Consider the following 21,255-nt stretch of genomic DNA (forward strand, 5'->3'; position numbering starts at 1 on the left):
AAAAACCAGAGTGAGAACAGGAGCAATTGCAATGGCCAAAGACACACATATTCTCCTGGGATGTAGCTCAGGGATATATTTAGACTGAGCAAGTAGTACCATCTAGTATTAAAACTCCTACTATGAGAACCTGTTTTCCATTGCTGTAGTCTGTCAGGCTTTTATCACTCGATCTGAGACTTTCAGGTTGTGTCTCTCTCTCAAGCTAAATTTATTTTAATATCATCAGCTAAACCAATTCAACCATTTCCAAGGAAAACTAGGGGGAAGGAAGGAGGAGAGAAGGAATGTTGCTTTGCCCACATTAGAAAAGGGAAAGAAAAGAAATCCTCCAGATGTTTGATTGAGAGCTGCAGTGCCATCACGTTCAGGAACAGGATCTATGGTGACAAGGCTCGGAGATGTCCATGCGTGTTCTCAACAGAGTCATCTCTGTTTCCAGCCACTCTGTTTTCTGAAGACTTTTTCCTCCTGTACATCAGCACCTCATGGCCTCTGCTGCTGAGCAGCCAGTTTGTGGCCCAGCCCTGCACAGGGACAGCTCTTGTGGCTTAAGAGCTCCAACAGATACTTGAGCAGAGCATATCTGCATTGCCCCTGCCTGGGGCTGTGGTAGTGGAGCTGGACTGTCCCTGTAACAACAGCTCCTGCTTTTTCCAGGGACAGGTGAGATGGGTTCTTGGACCTAGGAGCAGAGAGCAGGCACAGAGGTGCTTCTGCTGGAAACAGATGGGGCAGAGGCTGGTTGTTAGGAGGGGAAGGAGGAAAATTGGGGTGAGGGATGCAAACAAAGGACTGGTGGGAAGAAGCTGTAAGGGCTACAAGAGGGAAGGGTGAGATGGCTAACATGGTGGAGGGCTGCTGGGAAGAGTGGCCAGTCTGGTGGGACCAGAAGATGGCAAGGCAGGGGAGGGATGCTTGGGGGTGCCTGGTTGTGAGGGATGCTGGCTCTGACTGCCCAGAAGGTTGGGAAGAGAGAAACAAAGGCAGCGGTGTGCATGGTGGTGAGGAGCTGGTGGGGTGGGAGGGGCTGCCTGGACAAAAGCATTGGTGTTGGATTAGATAGAGAGAGGAGAGCAAGGCAGACAAATGACTGCAAATGCTTTTTTTGCTCATCCCATGTCCACTGTGTGAGTACCTGCCTTGCTACACTTGGCTTGACATGCTGAGGCACCAAGTTCTTGCAGCAGTTGCTTTGAACATACCTAGTTCAGTTTTAAGGCTAAGTGCTTTGGAGAATCAGCTTGTAGACACTTCAGACTGGGTGCCTGGAATGGAGAGGGTTGTTTCACTTAAGTCTATTGGCATAAATACTTCTGTCTGGCACATGTCTGATATGAAATGGGAAGAATGTCATCCAGAGTCGAGTGAAGATAAGCTACTTCAGTGTTTGACTCGCCTGGATAATATGCTTTGTAATTCAGATGCCTGTTAGTAACTCTGTCTTCAGGACAGTGTTTGGATAGCTACTGTAGATAAAGCTGAGGAAGACCTGCATCACCTAGCCTGCCTATCAAACGAGGCAGGAGTCCTGCAGACTTCAGTAGCCTGAAGTCATGTAATTACAGACTGCAACAACTCATGCATCCATGCAGGGTGCCTTGATTTTGGCAGTTCATGGTGTTTGTGTGCTTCATTTTGCAATATGAATCATGCTCCTTTGATGTTTTCTTTTCTGTAAAGTTGTACAAAAGTGTTATAAAATGTTTTACAGAGGGGCGCAGGCCAAGTCATGCTCAAGGAGGAGTGTTGGGCCACACTCAAGCAGTTAAGCGGTGGCCACCTTCTACTTTATTTCAAGTAGCAGAGGTCAGGAGAGATGTAACAGAGAGCAGCCAGGGCCATTCTGATCTCCCACGGCATACGTGGGTGCTGTGCCAGGCCACTCTCTGGAACCAGGGCTAGCCAAAGGAGCACACCGAGGGGCTGCTCCAAACACCACACACAGAGGATTCAGCAGCACACAAGCCGTTTCAGAGCATGGAGGTAAGAGCTGCTTCTGCCACTAGTGCGAGTGTTGGAATTCATCATCACTGGTACTGGCCAGCATACAGGTGGTGGCAGTACCCCCCAAAATAATACGGCTCGGGAACCCCCACCACTGGAAAAACCTGCACATACAGGCAGACCGTCAACAGAAACCAGGGCATTTCCCCCACTGAGAATGGGCTCCAGAAGCACCCCAGAAGAAACTGTAGCACCAGATTTCTTCAGGGTTTCTTTCAGGAGTGCTTTGGGCTTTTCTCAAGGCCAGCAGCGAGATCCCTGCTCTTGGGCAGAGCACCCTGAGACAAAGTGCTCTGATGACGTTTCTGTCTGGTGGTCCCGTTGTGTCGCGCTCTCCGAGGCTGCAGGTCCCCGTTGTGTCTGCGTACACGGGGGCTGATGCTGATCTCCATTGTTCAGCCCGCGCTTGTTTCTTTTTATCTGAGAGTGCTGTTGAGAAGTTTCCAGAGAAAAGATTGGCCCCTGTTTCCAGTGTAATGCGGAGTTGTACCGGCTGACAGGGACAAGTCGGAAACGCTGGCAAGATAGCAGGCATCCTCAGGAAGCAAACCCTATCAGAAAGCACTGATGTCATTGGCAAACAAAACAAATGAGCTCTGGAAAAACAAACTGTTTTCCAGCGTTGTTGATCTTCCCTCAAATTAGAAGCTCTGCACAGCTCTTTGGTCCAGTCTGACAGATTATTTACAAGGCAGCGCTACAGCAATGGTTTTGTTACTCCTGCCAATCCAATTCCTTTGATTTTATTTTTTAGATTTATTTATCTAAGGGAGGGTGGGAAGAGCGTCCAAGCACCACAGCCAGGTTTGGAAAGCTAGCCAGCGTTCTTGCAGGCATTGGGTGCTGACATGGTTGATGTCCTGCAGGCTTTGCTCAGGCAGAGCCTCAGGCTCCCCTGCCCAAGTCCAATGCAAGGGAACAGTACCTCCCTGCAACTTCTGCACAGCCCTTCAAGGCATGTGTCCTGACAGCGTCCCGGCTGGTGGAAACTCACCAGTAGCTCCTGGGAGCTTCTGCTATGGGCATGGAGCATTTCTCCATATGGTGGGTCTGGGAATTGCTTGTCAGGGAGTTTGGTGCTGAGGGCAATGTGGCAGGCAGAGGTGTTCAGGGCTTCTCTGCCTTCTTGGTTCCTGTAGTGGAGCTGTCATGGGCACAATGGTAGCACCCATAGCACCACAGGGTTTTCCCTTCCACACACGCTAAGATTGCAGAGCAGGAGGAGATAGTCACACCAGTTCCTCATGGTGTATTTCCACCCCATTGCTCCTCACCACCTGTGCCAAAAGGAGGATCAGAGTAAACCCCATGGGGCACTTTCTTGCCCATTCGCCTTTGCCTCTTTGATGGCCCCATCGCTGCAGCAGGCGGCAGAGAGGGGGTTAAGCTGCGGTCCAAGCCAGCCTGACAATAATGGCAGGAAAAGCACATTTCTTCCTTGCACCTGTGAGCGCTCTGATGGGCTTTCTGCTGTTTATGGCAGTCACATCAGATCTTTCTCTTGTTAGAGGCTGAACAGCTCTAGCAGCCAGCTGTTCCCCTTGCTTTGCTCATACCGGGCTCCTTGCGTGGTCCAGGGCAGTGGGCGGGTGGAAAATCAACCTTTTAGGTCAGCATTCAAAAATAACCCACAAAGCTTTCCCTTCCTTCCAAGAGGGAAGGGTCCTGCTCCTCCCTGCTTTCTGCCTGCTTGTACTTACTGCTGGCTCGCTCACTCAGAGCACTTACTGGGAATCTGGAGTCCTGTTCTAGCAAGGAATACTCCTAAAATCTCTTGGGCACAGAGCTTTGTTTCTCTGTTTTTAAAGGGTGTGCAGTGTTACATGTGTGGAAAGGGAAGAGATTCATTAAGCTCTAGAGACAAACCGGTTTAAGTGCTCGGCAGGCTTTCAGGCTGAAAAGCCACTTCTGCAACGTTCCAGTTTACCAGTTAAACTGTGTCTCCGCATAAAACTGTGCATGTTTTTCCACACTGTGGGCTGTCCTCCGGCAAGTGCCGCGGTGCTGCGGGAAGTGCAGGGCAGAGGCGGCTGGAAGGTCCCTGCGTGCTCAGGAGCTGCACACCAGGTTGGTCCGGAGCAGCCGGACGGACCGGCTCCGCAGTCTGCAGAGCATCCAGGAGACAGGGCGGGAGCAGAACGTGGATGGGATGCTGGATAGGCAAAAAGTGGCCATAAAGCATGGAGTGCTGCACCATGGAAACTGGTTTATATTCTAAGGCAACCCATCCACTCCTGTGTATACAGAGCCTAAGAGATTTAGTACTAACAACCCTGCAGCAGCCACCTCAGTAGTTCTTCCATCTAAAGCAGATTATTGTGAACAGCAGTGAAAAAAGTTCTCCCTTTGTTCCTGCCCAAGGAGTGCACTAGAGCCTGCTGTAGAAAATGCACTTGTTTTTCATGATCTTTGCAAAGGTGATCTCCTTTTGAGCAGCTGCCACAGCTGGGCTCCTGTCCCTCAGGTAGACCTGCTACTGCTATGACACACACTGCTCGCCACGCATGTTAAATGAACTCTTCATGCAGGGGAAATCACCGTGCTTTGTTTTACGTAACAAATCTATTTCTGATTGCTCTCTTTCTCTCTTTCTTCCCTCTTTTCTTTCCCCTTTCCTTTCCTTTTTCCTTTTTCCTTTCATCTTTCCTTTCCTCTTTCCTTTCCTTTCATTTTCCTTCCTCACAGTTCAAGAAAGTAGGAATGTACCAGAACAGGTCTGTTGTTGTGCACAACCTACAGAACAGATCATTACCTTCCACTTGTTTCAAAACTCTAGAAGAATGGGTATTCTGTAATTGCAGTAACAAGCTATGAGAGTGGTATAGACAATAGAGATTGTTTCTGGCAAACTAATTCAGTTTGTTGAATCTTTGCTGTAGTCAGTGCAGAACTGAGGGCTGTCACTGGGAAGAAAAATCTTGACTGTCCCATGTTTTAGAAATCATTGAGACACAATAGACATGGGCATCTCAAGTTGTTTCCAATTGTTTTATGCAGTGGAAGTGTGCTGTAAAAATAGACCGTACTTGAAATCTCAGGGCATGTATTATTCTGGTTGAGGATTATTGATTTCCAGCAGGCCAACGCAGGCTAAAAAGAAAATCTGTATAAAGGACTGTTAACCTGCATGGGGAATCGCATGGTCATACCTGGGTTTCTCATATGGTTGCCTAATTCATTTTTGTTCTTATGCATGTTTTTGGTCTTTTTTAACATTTTTTTTCTTAATTGGACTACTCAGATCTGTAGGGTGAGGTATATTGTCCCACAATCCACTGCCTCCTCCTGCAACAACTTAAAATGTACAACAGAGCACACCTCTCCATGACTGGGAAAAATCAGGGGCAGGGGGGGTTAGTAAAAGCCTGGCTCAAATTGTGGGATTGCCTCTGGTGCAAAGATTTTTTTTTGAGATCACTTAGTGAAATCTGAAAGCTGCAATCACCAGTGAATTCTTCAGTGAGATGGACTGAGTCAGCAGCAGCACTGCATCTGCTGCTTGGCTGAGTGCATGGAGGTGTATTGTCTGGGGAAGGTCAGCACATGATTCACCAGCATCTGCATGCACTTTGCTTCATCTATTTTATTATAAGGGTGGAAGACTGAGGCCAGGGGATGAGATTCTTAGCTTCAGCAGACTACCAGCTGATCAAAGATATCTTTCCTTGCTTAAAGCGGCCTTCTGTTTGTTTTTGGTTCTGTTTTCCAGTGATGGGTCCTGCTGGAAAGAGCTTTCTGATGGCACAGCTGTGAGTGAAACCAGCACAATATGTTCAGTGTCGAGGACCTCCTGATTTCTCATGGATACAAATTGTCCAAAAATCCCCCTGTTTCATGTGAGAACAGGCATGATGGATACCGGCATGAAATCACGGGCAATAGATCTGCTCAGAGAACACTGAATGGGTTTGAGGCAGAATCGAGAGCTGGGGCTTACAGCAAGAAACCTCTGGTGAAAACCAACTCCAGCAGCACCGAAAGCAGCCATGGGAGCCAAGGGAGGCAAGTGGGTCCTGGTTACCACCATGACCTTCAGGGTTTGTCCACTTTTCATACTTCAGAAGGGGGGTAAGTTTCAGCATCATGCCATGGCTTTGCTTTCTCTTCCTTTTGGACCTGACAGATAACTAAGCATGATCCTAACACTTGGCACTGTCATCCTGTGATCCTTTCCTGCTCCCATGCCAGTGACTATTTCCATGCAAAGCAATGGCACATCCATTCACTTTTTGCTACAGTGAGACCTTTGAGAATACTGGGGTGATGGGACCTGCCTGAGTGGGTGGAAAATGTCCTTTATTAACATGGTCTGTATCAGAAAGGCCTCTCTGATGGGCTTAGAAAAGCTTATTGCAAGTACAGGTTAAGAAAAGGGGCATAAACTATTCTGTTTCTTCAGTTTAGAAAAAGAAATGAAGCCAGCTTCTTCTACCACATACATGCCCTGTGTTTTGCTGTAGATTCAGCCACGTGCAGCTCTCGGTGGGTGTTCCTACATGCACCGAGGACTTTCTTGGTTTTTCAAAGCCACTCTGGTGGAGCAAACATGAGAAGGTGCCTGTGCGTTTCTTTTTCAAACAGCTCAAAACCAGTGGAAGCTCTTGTCGTCACTCCATAAAACGTGCCTGTACAACCATGGCTTGCTTAATGCGGAGTACGTGCACGCTGGGGCTGGGGCAGGCTGGGCAGGAAGAGCTGTGTGTACACACCGCGTCTCGGCCATTGTTCTGTGGCTATTTGAGTGCTGCAGATGAACAAAGGAAAGGGGCGAGAGCAGCACTGGAAGCCAGCCCAGGTGTGACGATGGTTTATGAGGAAAAGCCCCTTCCTCCCAGAACGGGCATGAAACTGAAAGCAGGGCAAAATGTTGTCGCCTTGGGAGCTTGTCCTCTTATGAAGACCTTCAGTAACACGTGGCTTTGCCACGTGTCCCCTGACTGCTGGGCTCATCTGCACTTTTCTGTCATATTTTTTCCCCTTGTGAGCCTGCTTGCCTGGAGCAGGAATGGTTCCTGGCTGCCAGCTAGGATAACGAGCGGGAAGAGATGTCCTAGGGCAGCAAGTCCCAGATGCAAGGAAGATCCCCAGGTAGAATCCCTTCTGGAGAAAGAAGGAGCAGACACGGGTTTGAAGGTAATAAGAAGGATACTTCATGGTGTATTTTAGGTAAACTGCACAACAACAAAGTGAGAAAAGATACTGAGAAAGAATGAAAGGGAAAAAAAGTTTTGAAGCAGGGGAAGAGAGTGTGCAGGTCTATCAAGGAAGGTGGCCTTGGAGCAGAGTTTACAGCATGGAGAGAAGATAGTGTGAAGAAAATACAGCTGTGCAAGGCTGGAAGCAATTGCAGTGCTGCTTCTCCCACGCCATCAGGCAGAGCCGGTGTGGGTCACGGCACTGTTGGGGGACACTGCAGGGCCTTGTGCGTCTGCCCCATGTCTTGGAGGTGGCAGAGGTGTCTGCAACTGTTGGTGATGGCTCAATACAAAGTAGTGCTTTCTGACATTTTAGATGTCTCTTTCTAACATCTCAAAATTCAAGGGGTGAAACCCATCAGTCTGTAGCACTGAAACAGGCTTCCCAGGGAAGCGGTCACAGCACTGAGCTTGACTGAGTTCAAGAAGCATCTGGACTCAGTCCCATGCTCTTGATTTGGCTGGCCCTGTGTGGAGGCATGAGTTGGACTTGATGATCCCTATAGGTCCCTTCCAACTCAGGATATTCTATGATATCCTGGTTTTAAAAAGTGGCTTTTCCCCATAAAATTTGGAACATAACCCTGGAAATGGTTTTGTCACACTTGCACAATAGTAAAAATCTTTTCTTACTGATACTGTTACAGCAAACTCTGATTCCCAGTAGAACCCTTAAAAGGCACTAGCAGCCATGAGCAGGGAAAAACTTTTGTGTCAGCCTTCCCTTTCTTGCCATCCCTGGGCGTGCAGAATGTGACACAGCCCCTGTCCTGCTGGTGCGGGGAGGGAGGAGCAAGCTCCCTGGCCAGATCCAGGACAGCTGCCTGCAGTTTCTGTGCTGGAGGACCTGTGCTTTGGTTGCTGAGCTCCAGAGGGGCAACCCCCGTCTGCACCCACCCCCCTTCCCTGGGGAAGCATCTGGGGCATGGGACTGCCATGCAAACATAAGCCACTAAAACAGAAAAGGTGAGTTTTGTAAGGGCCTACACTGGGGTGCTCGGGCCTGTCGAGGGCAGGACATGGTGAACTTTGATCTTGCTGTCTGGAATCTGGGCCGTCGCAGGAAACAGGTTCCCAGTTCTCAGTCTGGGACAGAACTGCACACTGTGGAGCCTTTGGGAACCAGTTGGGCCCAAAGAGGGGACAACCACCCAGCAAGGTCCAGCGCAAAGACGCTGCTGCGCGCTAGGCACGGCAGGCTTCCTGCAGCCGTCTCCTGATGCTGCCTTCCCAGCATCACATAGTGGCAGGAGAAGGCCAGAAGAGGTAATGTGCCTCCCAACTGCCCTCACTGACCTGGACCAGCTCCACAGCAATTTGGAGTGTGACTTAGGCTCATCTGCCATGGAAATATCTACACCACACTTGTATGTAGACCACTGATGTAGAAGAGCTAATCACCTTCCACACACCACAGAGGTGAGTGATGTTGCCCACCTCATTGCTACCTTCGCAAACAGGTTTGCAGGCCTGAGGGTGTTACATGATGGCAGGGGATGATGATGCTGTTGTCTCCACTCATTGTTCCGCTGATCAAACCTTGCTGAGGAGGAGGAGAGAGGCTTCATAGCAGCTGCATGTGGGCACATCACACCACCCTCTGCTGCTGCTTGCAAGGGGAGAGTGACGCCCCAGCAGAGCGAGGATGTGATGTTTTGCTCCATCCCGTTGTTCTTGAGGCAAAGCATGGGGGAGCGGGTGGTGGGAAGGCTGTCCCAGCTGTCCTTGCTTAACTGAGCATTAGGAGCCCACAGAGGGAAGATTTGGAAGAGGAGACAAGGCAAAGAAAATAGGAAATCTGACCCTATGTGCAGAGTTGGGTGGGTTCAGAGAAGGAGAACTCTCTGATGCACTTTGCTTAGCTATTTGTATGGGAGGAACTGTTTTCATAACTGACAAATTTAGAGATAAATAAGATAGCATCATTAATGAGATTACCTACTGGATAAAATAGTAAAGTGTACTGGTGTTTCCCAATGTTGAGGCTTAGAAGACTGTATATGACAATAGAATCCCAAAATAGAACAGAAGCTGCCAGTGTCCAGAACTGTCCAGTGTTTCAGTCCTCTGAAAATTTTTCCCCCTTGCTGCCAAGTCCTAGAAATTTCTTAACAGTGCCTCTTCACTGGCTACTAAGTCTGAACTGGTGCCTGTGGGTTGTACACCGACCCTGAGCTACTGGGTGCCCAACACCTACCACTTGCATGTTGGAAGCTAGAAACAGGGACAGGAACTCCCATAGTATTGCTAGATAGCCCTGCAGTGGCCTTGTTCTGCAGGGCTTTGCCTTTATAAGCCACATTCCTTCACTTTGAGCTCCCTTACGTGGGTCATGCAAGGTGAACTGGTGCAGGGTGAACTGATGACCTCATTTCTTGCAAATGCCTAAAATTCATAGAAAGTTAGCGATGGTTAAGTTTTCATTGGATTAATGTGAAATCGAATCAACTCAAAGCACTTTATGAAAGCGAATGTGATATTTGTTAGAAGCAAGCCTGCTAGAGAAGAGTTCATAATGTCAAAATCTGTCTCCTTGTCCTGTAGGACAGCTCTGCCCCTGGCACTTAAATTTTCCCAGTTGGTGCCATGGGACCACTCCAATCTTGGCACCCCTCCCAGCTGTGGAGCACTTGCAAGCTGCTGTATCTGGGTGTGCATTTCTTCATGCATCAGTACTGTTGCATCCTGGAGACAGAATTGAGTAGTGGCATGGTCAGAGACCACAAGTCCCATTAATTGGGACTGTTTGGTCTCTTCATTGATAATGTGTCATGGACACTAAGACTGCAACATGGCTGGCATTCGCCATCCAGAGGTGCCGTGTTGCTGGGGTTGGAGTGAAGCATTGGAGTGGCTCTTTGATGCTTCCCTTTCCCACCACTTCATCTGCCTGCAAGAACTGAAAGTGTCATACATCCAGGAAGGGGTCACTCTGCCGTGGTTGCAGCCACACACAGTGTAGTTCTGCTGTGCTGCCTGCCTGCCATGCCTGCTGTGTACAAGTGTGCAGGAGCCACTCTCTATCTTTGGGAGCAGAGGAGCTGGAGCTAAGCTGTAGTGGTCTTGGGGAGGCTGTGGAGCAATCTCTTCCTGCTGCGCAGTGCAGTTTCATCCTCTCCAGAGGCTTGTGGGATGCAGGAAGCAGACTGTCTGTGTAACCACCTCTGGCACCAGAAGCTGGGGAGACTGATACCGTCCACCTGGTGAACAGATCATAGAAAAGATCAGGTTTAAATGCTCTAAATTCCTCCTTTTCGATGTCTTTTCTACATTCACATTGCAATGATGACATAATACAGATCACAGTGGTTTGTATCATGTTCAGGAATTTATTACTGGAACCTAGTTATTAATATTTTCATCTTTAAGAACAAATACAATTTTTAAACAGCTTTTAATATATGGAGGAACATCCTTTCTGTAACTGAAGCTGTCCTAACTTAGGGCTAATTTATGAATCTCTGAGCATGGGTTCTGTTTGTTTTTTAAAAAGCAAACTAAACAAAACTTTTCTGTTTTAATAGTTTCCTAGGAAAGAGTTGAGTAATGCTTCCTTCCCTATTCCTGATTTCCTATTAAGTCCTCTAAACTTCCAGCCCATTCCATTCCTGTGCTGTTAGCTGGGAGTTCTGAAAATCTCGGTGTTATTTTCTGCCATACCTCCTTCCCCCAGTGTGGGGCTTGATAAAAAATTGGCTTTTGTTAATGGTGTATTAAGCTCTGCACCAATGTCTCTGGAAATTCAAAGATCAAGATTTTTAGATGCTTTTCTACAAGACATGCTACCACTGAAGCAGGAATTGTTTTGGGGAAGTCTGATGGCCTGCATAGAGCAAGATGTCAAACTACATTATCATAACAGTCTCTGCGGATCTTGGTGTCTATGACTCTCTATTTCCTGCACTTTCTGTAGACCCTTTGTGATGATGGCTAAAATGAAACAGAAAGAGCAATCTGTCCATTACCTCCTCACTAATGCTAGACCCTGTTTCTAACCTCTTTTTGTAAACACAGCTACAGATGGTGCCCTATCAGCATGGGGATGAGACTGAAAGGTAGACTTGATAATCTCAGAAGAAGGCTGCATTGTTCAGCTGCATGTTTCCACATGCAGGGAGGCATGGAAAAGCAATCGACTTTCCAATATAGGAAGTGTCCTGTTAGATCTCTCTGATTAATGAAGATGTCTGTTACTTCCTGGGGTTCAGCGATCAAACTGTACTTTGCGCTTTAGAGGCAGAACATTTTGTCCAGTCTTAATGCAGTTGAATTACTATGAAAAAGATGCTCCTTGTCCCAATTTGGTTCCTAAACTTTTATAGTCATAGGGTAAAGTTAACATGCATACAAGAAAATTGCTGTGGATCTGGGTTGCTTAGTTTTCATACCAAATTTTGAATTGTATTATGTTTCCACAAACTACTATTTGAATAGATCGTTGTTTTTAGTAAAAAATGAGCCAGATGACACTGTTTACATACCTTGGGGTGGAGAGAAGAGAAAGAAATTCTTGAGTTCTATCTACATACTTGTCCTATTTCTGTCAATTTTGATTTTTCTTTCCACTCTTATGCTGGTGGCAGCTACATAGTGTAAAGGCAGTTACATTGTTGGACACCTTAGGTACAAGAATAGCAGAACACGGCTCAAGTAGAAGATTAATTATTTATATAGCAAGGTACCAGTTTTGTTCAGTAGTAATATGTTAAATAGTTCACAGTCTGTTCAGAACACACAAAGAACCTATTCTGTTCATGTAAATCTGTGTTCTGAATTTCTAATCCGCAATAAAATGTTTAATGTCTTTTATATTTCAGTAATAGATTGCTGGAGATAATCCCTCTTTTATTTAACAGTGTTGTACTTCTTTTGAGGTATTTCAGATCTCAAATATTGGTTTCATCTTATTCAGAACTGTACTGATACATCACCATTGTTGTGGCATGTATCATTTCATCCAAAGCACTCTGAACAAATTTGTTCCCTTTGAAGATGAACAAGAATCAACACTGGAAACAACGTGTTTAATTTCAGCTCTTGTACTGGGATGCAAATTGCGCTTCTTACAGAATATATCTTATGAAATAGCCCCTACCTGTTCTCCCTACCTCTGCTTTTTAGCTTTAGATTCCTATTAAACTTGCATACCACAGAAGTCCCCTTGCCATCTACACACTTTGCTGTAGCAGAGTGTGGAGATAAATCTAACACAACCATTTCTAGAGTTCTGGTGTCCATGGAGGAGGGCTGTGCATGTTTGCATAGCCTGTAACTGTGCACATTTGTTCCTCTCTCTAACAGCTTTGCATAGCTAACAACGTGCCAGCAGAACATCAGTCCCTTCCTTTACTCATGTTAATGACTGACTTTTAAATCCTCTCATTAAAATCATAAAGTCATCTGGTTGCAAATAGATTACACAAACACCATTGGCATAACTCAGCATTTGACCTCCTAATGGCCTTACCCATGAGGGAAAGAAAGGGCATCTGTGCAAACTGCCTGTGACACTCCGTTTCTTTTTCAGGGTTTACGACAGGCCTGAATTAGCATGGTCTCCCCAGCCCAAGACTCATAAAGATCTTGCCTACTGGAGAAGACGAGGGCAGGACTTCAGTGTGCTACTGAGCTACCCCCAGAAAGGCAGCGTGGAGATGAAAGGCCTGGCTGCACACCCGGGGGCACCCCGGCACCCCAAGGAGAGAGAGCTGAAGGTGGGCACGGGCGCAGGGTACGTCAGAAGAAGCGGCTTGCAGGAGAGCTGTGAAGTGCCCAGCGACTGCAAGTGGCAAAACCTGGGAATGGAAAGCTGGAACCAGCCAAAAAAGGTAGGGAGGCAAATGTCTGAGGGTGATAGGGAGAAGCTGCTTCAAGAGCTGTATTCGCTGACCTTGGGAGACAATGTACTGAGCACCCACAACAAGGGGAAATCACAGTCCTTGCCAAGGGTCCTTTCGCCAGAGAGTATGAGGTGTGTGGAAATGCCTTCCCTGACCAACAGTAACAACTCGCTCAGCATAACTAAAACCCCCTCCTATCTCCCAAACAAACAGAGTGTGGAACCAGCCAAGCACCATGAAACAGGAGGCCATTTCCTTCCTCTGGTGAAACCCAAGTATGGGAGACCTCTCAAACCTCCATCCTACGAACTGCAGCGGCAGACGAGGGCACCTGCGGAAACCGTGGGTTTCCAGGACCACTACCAGAAAGACGAACCCATCCCCTACTTAGCCAAAGTTAATGAGCCAAGGCAAGATGCTTCTATTCAAGACTCTGGTTTGGAGCCCCCGGTCTACGTACCTCCTCCATCTTACAAATCCCCTCCTCACCAAAATGTGACCCCACATCCCCTCAACGAAGTGCCTAACAATGACGCATATGCCAGCAGCAATCAGCAGGGTCCTGCAGAGCGGGTTGTCCACTGCCAGCGACCAGCCACAAATGCTTCTGAAGCAGGGGGTGACCCTTGCAAAGACAACCATCTTCCTCACGGGAAGCAGAGCCATGTGAGGCGCCCCACTGACTACCTGCGTTCTGTTCAGTACATTCCCTTTGATGATCCGCGGATACGACACATTAAAATTGCACCACCGGAAGGTCTGCAGGACCAGGCTAAATACACTGAAAATGCATGTAGTCCTAATTCTGGTGCTTTTCAAGAGAGAGATCTTGAAGTACAGTACAATGGTGCCTTCTTAGATGCATCAAACTTGTCCAATTCTGCAAAGGGAGAAAGAACTTCCGACAGCTCCACCCATAGCAACAGATGGTTGGCACCGTCCATCCGAGAGCAGGAAAATTGTGCCTTGCAGGACCAAAGAGATAGTTGTAGCACAACTAATCACAGCCCCCGTAATGAAGCCAGCACAGAGAACACAAAAGGCAAACTTTCTGTAAGAAATTCACATATGGACAGCACCTGTGAGACTGTTACAAAAGTGAAAAAGTTTGAACCTGGAACTGGGATGCAGAGCAAAAAGAGTTCAAAGAAAAAAATGAATGAAACTATATTTTGTTTGGTCTCTATCCCAGTTAAATCAGAATCCAATCTGCCAGATACAGATAGGAACAACAACATAACCCAGAGCCCCGATAAGAATGGGTTTGATAACAATGGGGCTTTGCAAGAACAAAGTCTCTTAAGTATGTCTTCAACGGACTTGGAGTTACAAGCGCTTACAGGAAGCATGACCAATAAAAATGAGTTACAAAAACAAGAGCTGTGGAGACCAGAAGAGTTCAAACAAATGAATGACCTCAGATTTATTCAGCCTACAAAACACAGAGAACTCAAATACTCTGGCTCCTGGCCAGGTGATCAGTACAAAGACCAGCAGACACAGACCAATTTCACTGAAGAACCTAAAAGCCCACAATTTTTCCATGGTACAAAGCCTGAGCAGCCCAATAGCAACAAACTGCTGTCTCCAAAGCTCCCAGGATGTACAGCATCCACGACAGGGTCAAAACAGACAGGGTTACCTTCTGATGAGAGAAGCTGCAGGCAGAGCACTTATGGCATGAAGGGTCAGATGTACCTTAACCAGTCTAGCAACAGTGCTTTTTCCAGGACTGCCACCTTGGTCCTTCAGGCCCCTGCCCTAAAAGCCCAGCAGAAACAGCCTGTGCCTGCCCAGGAGAGGGAAACTGGCCATCTTTCAAAGGGAGATGTAGTTAAGGGAGAAGCAGGTGCTCCCTGCAACAGTAAAGAGTTGTTTGGGCAGTTTCTGTTGAAGCCTGTAAGTCGCCGTCCCTGGGATGTAATAAGTGAGCTAGAAAGTTTTAACAAGGAGCTGCAAGAGCAGGAGGAGAGCACAAGCAGTGAAGAAGATTTGGAAAGTGCCGTGGCTTCTCCACAGGCAGGTGCCCTTATGCAGAGGAGGGCATCCAGAAATGAGAAGTTGAATCAGGAGCCAAAACACAGTGGGAAGTCGGAAGTGGGTGTGCCAGAGGTGTCTGTATTTAAGTCAGGAAGAGTTAAAAGTAAGTCTGAAAGTTGGAGCATGAAGACAGAGCATGGTGGCGAGCCAGGCTGCTTTGGCTCTCAAGGCTCCTCGCAGCCAGGATGGAGCAGAGGAGGAGTTGGGCCAGCAGATGGAAATCTGATAACAGAAATGAGGACAGGGGAAACCAAGAGCAGAACAAGCAAGCAGCCAGTACATGTAGGCCATCTCGAGAGAGTTCTGTCCAGTAGCTCAAGCAGTTCATGTCACAGTAATCCTTTCAATAACCCTATCTTGCAGGAGATGAGCGAAGACCAAAATTACCTAGACTTTGTTAAACTGAGCAAAGGTGCAACTCCCACAAATGATACGGTATTAGAGAGGGGCTCAGTAGTGCGCTTGTCGCTAACGAAGAGGAACCATGGGCGCTCTGAGCCAGATTTGAGGTCAGTGGGACTTGAGGTAGCCCCAGGACCTGGTGCTAACAATTCTGATCACTCTTCAAATGCAAATGCAGTGGAAATCCCTGTGAATGAGTCATTGCAGGCAAGAGCTGCAAGAATTTTGGGTATAGATGTAGCAGTGGAGTCTCTCCTTCCGGATGACCATGTTGAATCCCACCCAGGCACTAGCCCTGCAAACGGTGCCCAGGATTTTGAGTCACCAGTAAGGAGCACAGTAAGTGACAAAGAAGGAAAAAAAGATGGTTCTTATGAAGGCAGAAGAAAATGTGGCTGGACAGAGAGCGCTCTCTTTGTTGGAGGAGGCCGGTCTTTATACCCTGATGAATGCCAGACCACTGACCAGGAAGCCAGTGCTAAACCATTGGTAACTGAGCAAGTTCTTGAGCAACCTATGAGTCCCAGCCAAGCCGAGGACCAAAACTTGGTTTGCAAGTCGGCTGTGTATCAGCATTCAGAGAAGAGAATAAGAAGCACCTCAAAAGTGATAGAGACACTCCAAGGCAAGCTCACTTCTCCACCCAGCCGGACTGCCATGGATCGCTTAGTGCGAATGAAAGAGGTTGACTCTGTGTCCCGGATGAGACGTCTGAGCATCAAGAGTGCAGACTCGGGAGAGGACGTGGATGAAGAGAAGCTGTCGAGGGTGCAAGAGGAGAGAGGAAGCAAACCAGCAAGCTCAGGGGCTGTTTCCAAGCGTGTTATCTCTCTCAGTGAAAACGGATGTTTAGGTGGAATGGACAAGAAGAAGATCGACAGAGATTTATCTTTAGGTAAGACACTATTATGGGAGATCCAAGCGGGTACCGTTTCCTTATGTAATAGGTATGATCGGTTTGCTTATGCCCACATAATGCTGCTCAAATAGTAACAGGCTGTAGGAGGTACTACCCCCATCTGGTTGCCACCCCCTTTGCTCTCCTTGTAGAAGCGATAACATGAATGTTCTCTGATCCCATTTTAGGAAAAGATACTGGAAAAAATCACTTGTGACACTGAAACTCATTCACAGAGACTTGAGTGCTCCCTAAGAGCTCATCTTCGCCCAATTATTTCAGGGAAGGCCAGCTCCAAACAGCAGAATTCAAAGATAGTCACTCTAGTGTCAGTGTTTGGGAACACGTGGTGATTTAATCAGAGCCTCTCCTTGAATACCTATTTTTTCCCTCTCTAATACTTAAGTAGATACATATTGTATCAGAGTTTAGGAGAAACTAAAAATAAAAATCTGATGTTCTTCTGTGAAGCCTCTTGGAAATGGCTGCATTAAAGGGCACAGAAAATTCTCGCTCTCTCTGAAGAATATTTTCCAGATCAGATGTTGAGAATAACTGTTATCCCCACATCTACTGGAAAGTTGACTTTCTTCAGTGAACACCCTTTTCTTCTTTTTTTTTTTTAGTGTGCATTCCTCATCTCTCAGAAGCGTATAAACGTGTGTAGTCCATATGCACCCCCAAAGTAACATGAGCTGTTCTCACTCCAAAACAGTTTTCATACGACATTATGTTGAACAACTGAAAATCACTCATTGCCATGGATCTGTGTAAAGGCATAAATCTCCCGGGCCACCTGTCTAGTCCATTAAATTAATTGGAGTGAGCAAATGTATGGTGTGAAAGTTGTTAAATTAATACTAATCTCCTCCTTCCTTTTTCCACTGTGTCTGTAACAGCTGACCCTCTACCTTGAAATCTGCACAGGTTATTTATTAAACCTCATCGATATAAATCTGTTCATGGTTTTCCAGCACAGAGGGACCAAAATTAAATGGAGTATATTCTGAAGTGGATTTATGTATTTTGGTCAGAAGAGAAATATTTGAATGAGTTTTAACTACCGACTCCTGCAGTCTTGCAGCCTTTCCCTTCATGTCTTTTTCTGGAACCCACAGCTCTGTGTCTCCTTCTGCTCTGAACTGTCTCTAGACCAGATTTTTCTGAAGAGGCTAATCTAGCTTCCTTGTACCCAGCACGTCTAGTGTGCCCCACATGCATTTCATATGCTTTCCTCCCTTGGGGTTTCTGCTGGAGAGAAGAAAATAACTGTTGTGGTGACATGACTTCAGAGACGTATCAAAACAGATTGTGTGTGTTTCATTGGAGAGTTATTCTGCAGTAAATCAGGTCTAACTTTATCCCTCTTGCTGACAATGCCAGGCTCTAATTCTGCAGTGTGTTCCCATTGCAGCAGTTCCCTTGCAGTTCCCTTCCTAACAGCCCTCCCCATGTCTGGATAGTGCAGATGTCCCTTCCCACTGCACATCCAGTACTGTCAGGTAACACACACTCACAATGTGGGAAAGCATCTCCTCCACTGGCCTCTTCCCATCCAAAGAGACCCTGATTTGTTGATGCCACAAGATCTTCACTGTACCTTAACAGGGCAGGACTGAAGATTCAAGGCCACGCTGAGTGGGGCTTTGGGCCACCTGGTCTAGCGGCAGGGGGATGGGACTAGATGGACTTTTAAGGTCCCTTCCAACCCAAACCATTCTGTCATTATATGAATATATATATATATATTCAACACGTGGAAGAACTTTTTCCCAGTGAGGGTGATAGAGCACTGGAACAGGCTGCCCAGGGAGGTGGTGGAATCTCCTTCTCTGGAGATATTCAAGACCGGTCTGGACACCTATCTGTGCAATAGGAGCTAAGGAGCTGCTCTGGCAGGGGGGTTGGACCGGATGATCTCTCGAGGTCCCTTCCAACTCCTGTGATTCTATGATATAAGCTTATATGATTTCATATTTGTAGAAAGGCCTGATGTTGTGTCTTCCTCTGTTAACTCTCCCTCCAACTTCCAGATTAGCTCACTGATACCATTGAAAGCCAAAATAAGAATCTTGGAAAACCATTGTATTTGTTGCTTTTAAAGAGCAAATGATGCTAAAGGCCATTCTGTTTGGGGTGAGGTGGGATGATGTTAGTCTTCTAATTGCAGACTGGGCCCATCACAAGAGGCTAGAGGCCTTCCAAGAAACCGGTTTTCACATTCATAATGCAGTTTGGCAGATGAACACTCATCTCTCAGAGTAAGAGCTCTGCCGAAACTCAGCACAAGATGCTGCTCTTGCTATGCAAATACTGCCATTAGAAGAACATCTCCAAATGTTCCCAAATGCTCTGGATGCCTTTTCTCCGTTGCTGTTTAAAGACTGCTTCCATGAGGCTGTTGATCTGGCTTTGTTGCTGTATGGAGCATTTCAAATGAGCTTAACCAAATGTTGAATCAACAGGTCTGTATCAGTGCTAGAAATCCAATGTTTTCCCCCCTCAGAAGTGGGATGTAGCCTGGCAGCCTGGCCCTTTTGTGTCCTTAGGTTAGGTGGTGAGGGTGTGGATAAGGTTTCAAGGAACAAACAGAGCCATGCAGAGGCTCCATGACTTGTGGCCTGATTTTCTCCAGCTCCCCCACACCACTCCCCAAAACAGTGAGTACCTGCAGTTTTGTGAGGACTTCTCTTAGTGCGAATGTGTCTGGCCTTAGGAAAATCAGGTTTCTGAAATGTAAATCCGTTTTTATCCCTAGGTCAACCTCACACAGAGCAGTTCACATTTCCTTTATGTTCTAACAGGTTAGGTAGCAAAACACTTCCAATCGAAAAAATGTTAGTGCTTTAGAGGCATCTCCCCACACCAGCAGGGCATTCAGCTTAGAAAGATGCAGCATTATCCTGGAGTGCACTGCCCATCAAACACATTTTCCCTCTTGATTTTTTTGCATTTGTGTGGTGCCTGTTCTTGAAGTTTGGGAACACCAGAAGATAATGCTAAGCCACTCTGAAAGCACAGGTGTTGCTGGCACAGGCACCTTTCTTGCCCGGCCTAGCAATTTGAGGAGCATGGGCAAGAGAAGCCATGAAGGATCCTGCACCAGGAATCCACCCACTGGGTCCAAATCCAGAGGTTCTTTCTTAGCCAGTGCCCCCTTGATATGAGTCTGGATGCTGCAGATGGACACTTGCACACAGGAGTAGAAATTTCCCTCTGAGGGTTTTTATGCTTGTTTGAATGAAGACATTCACTGACATCAACATAAAAGTCCTGAGGGTGAACGTTTTACTCCAAAGTGTGATATTTATGTGTGCAACTATTTTCATGCTCAACTCTTTAAATGCAAGTGCTGTGGGAGTACAGCCTACGGGAGGGATGCTTAAGGTTAGCACAGATACCCGGGTTGTGTAACAGCAACAAGTACCATGGGATAACACGGGCTGCAGTGCCTGTTTGTCCAGGCCCCTGGGTGCCAACAGACACCTCCCTGGGAAGCCATGGTTCCTCCATTCCCTGACCACGTGACCCAAGGAGACTGGGCTAAGTCACACACGTTCATGAAGGCACAGAGCAGGCAGATTGCACAAGCCCTTTTGTTGCAATCCTATCACAGGGTCACAAGAGAAAGGCAAAGTTTTGTATCCTTTTGTTGCAATCCTATCACAGGGTCACAAGAGAAAGGCAAAGGTTTGTATCTGATCATTTCATTGCCAATGTTGGGATAAGTCCAATTAAAAAGTCTGATCAAAAAGTGTCCTTCAGGTGCCAGAGAAGAAATCGAAAGTGTACTCTCTCCTATGAACTGACAAGAGGTAGGCTGAAAATGAAGACCAGTGTTAATAAGCCACTAGTCCAGTGCTTTAGTGAATAATGTTTAAAACATGAGCTGAAGCTTTGCAGACAGAAGTGGAACAGTCTGACCATAGTGATGCAACGCACCTTTGCTTTCCTGTGTCCTGTTGGATTAATCAGAAACCGTGGATTTACAATCAAATGAAAAGACCCTGATGACTGGATGGCATCAGCACTTCTTCAGACAGCCTTAAACACCCTGCTAGGATGCTTAAAGCATTTACTTGTCCTTCTGGGTTCAAACAAGGGGAGGCAAATCTTACGCTTTTCTCTCCCTGTCAAAGTATCTTAAAACTAGAAGAAATCACTTAGTGTTCAGTGTTTGTGTTCCCACCTAGTTAAGGCTTCCCAAATTATATCTCCATGCATTTGATCCAAATTGCTCCCAAATTACATGGGTTTAAATACAGAATTTGGGCCAGGACTCTAGGATGTAAGTCCAGTACTACCTCATTTTTTTTAATAAAAGATGTCTTGTTTGCACAGCTAGCAATGTTCAATAGCTATGAAAATACATTATTAATAGTGTTTTCTTGTTTTTTTTTCCAGATACGTATGACCCCACCAAAGTTGAAAAGGTGTGAGATGAACGAAGAGGAGAATACAGAGATTTCTGCTCTTAAGAATGTTTCACTATATTTTTTTTCTGGGTAGTTTTTGTTTGGTTTTTTTGTTCTTTGATACTTGGAAATTGCCTCCATTTGTGTTGTTCACGGTGTACTGATAATGCCTTTACCACTGCCACTATGAATTACCTATTCGTGTCTGAAACTGTTGCGGAGACCACAGGAAAATCTGACATGGGAACCATCTGGCTTTGTAGTGACTTAATGCCTACTGTTGGCAAAGAGGGTTTTTCTGAACTCTATTTCTGTCTTCAGTGGGGATGATGAAATGCATGAAGTGAGGCTTCTGAGCTTTCTCTTTGGTGTAAATGTAAACGTGGGAGATTAGTGAAACGATTTTTAAAAGAATGTGAATTTATAAGCTAAACTTCTAAGTATCTACAGTCTAAACT

General features: G+C 46.5%; 1 protein-coding gene across 1 annotated transcript; it reads left to right on the plus strand.

Moving 5' to 3' along the window:
- Positions 1-5,776: 5,776 nt before the first annotated feature.
- JCAD (junctional cadherin 5 associated) lies at positions 5,777-20,926 on the plus strand (the record flags this gene model as incomplete). The annotated part of the gene is made up of 3 exons (XM_084260197.1): positions 5,777-6,075; positions 12,730-16,379; positions 20,787-20,926. 3 exons carry the CDS (start codon positions 5,777-5,779, stop codon positions 20,819-20,821), a joined length of 3,984 nt encoding a protein of 1,327 aa, XP_084116323.1. The 3' UTR covers positions 20,822-20,926.
- Positions 20,927-21,255: the final 329 nt, after the last annotated feature.

The sequence above is a fragment of the Gallinula chloropus genome (genome assembly GCF_964237585.1).
Source record: "Gallinula chloropus genome assembly, chromosome: 2".
Taxonomy (NCBI): domain Eukaryota; kingdom Metazoa; phylum Chordata; class Aves; order Gruiformes; family Rallidae; genus Gallinula; species Gallinula chloropus.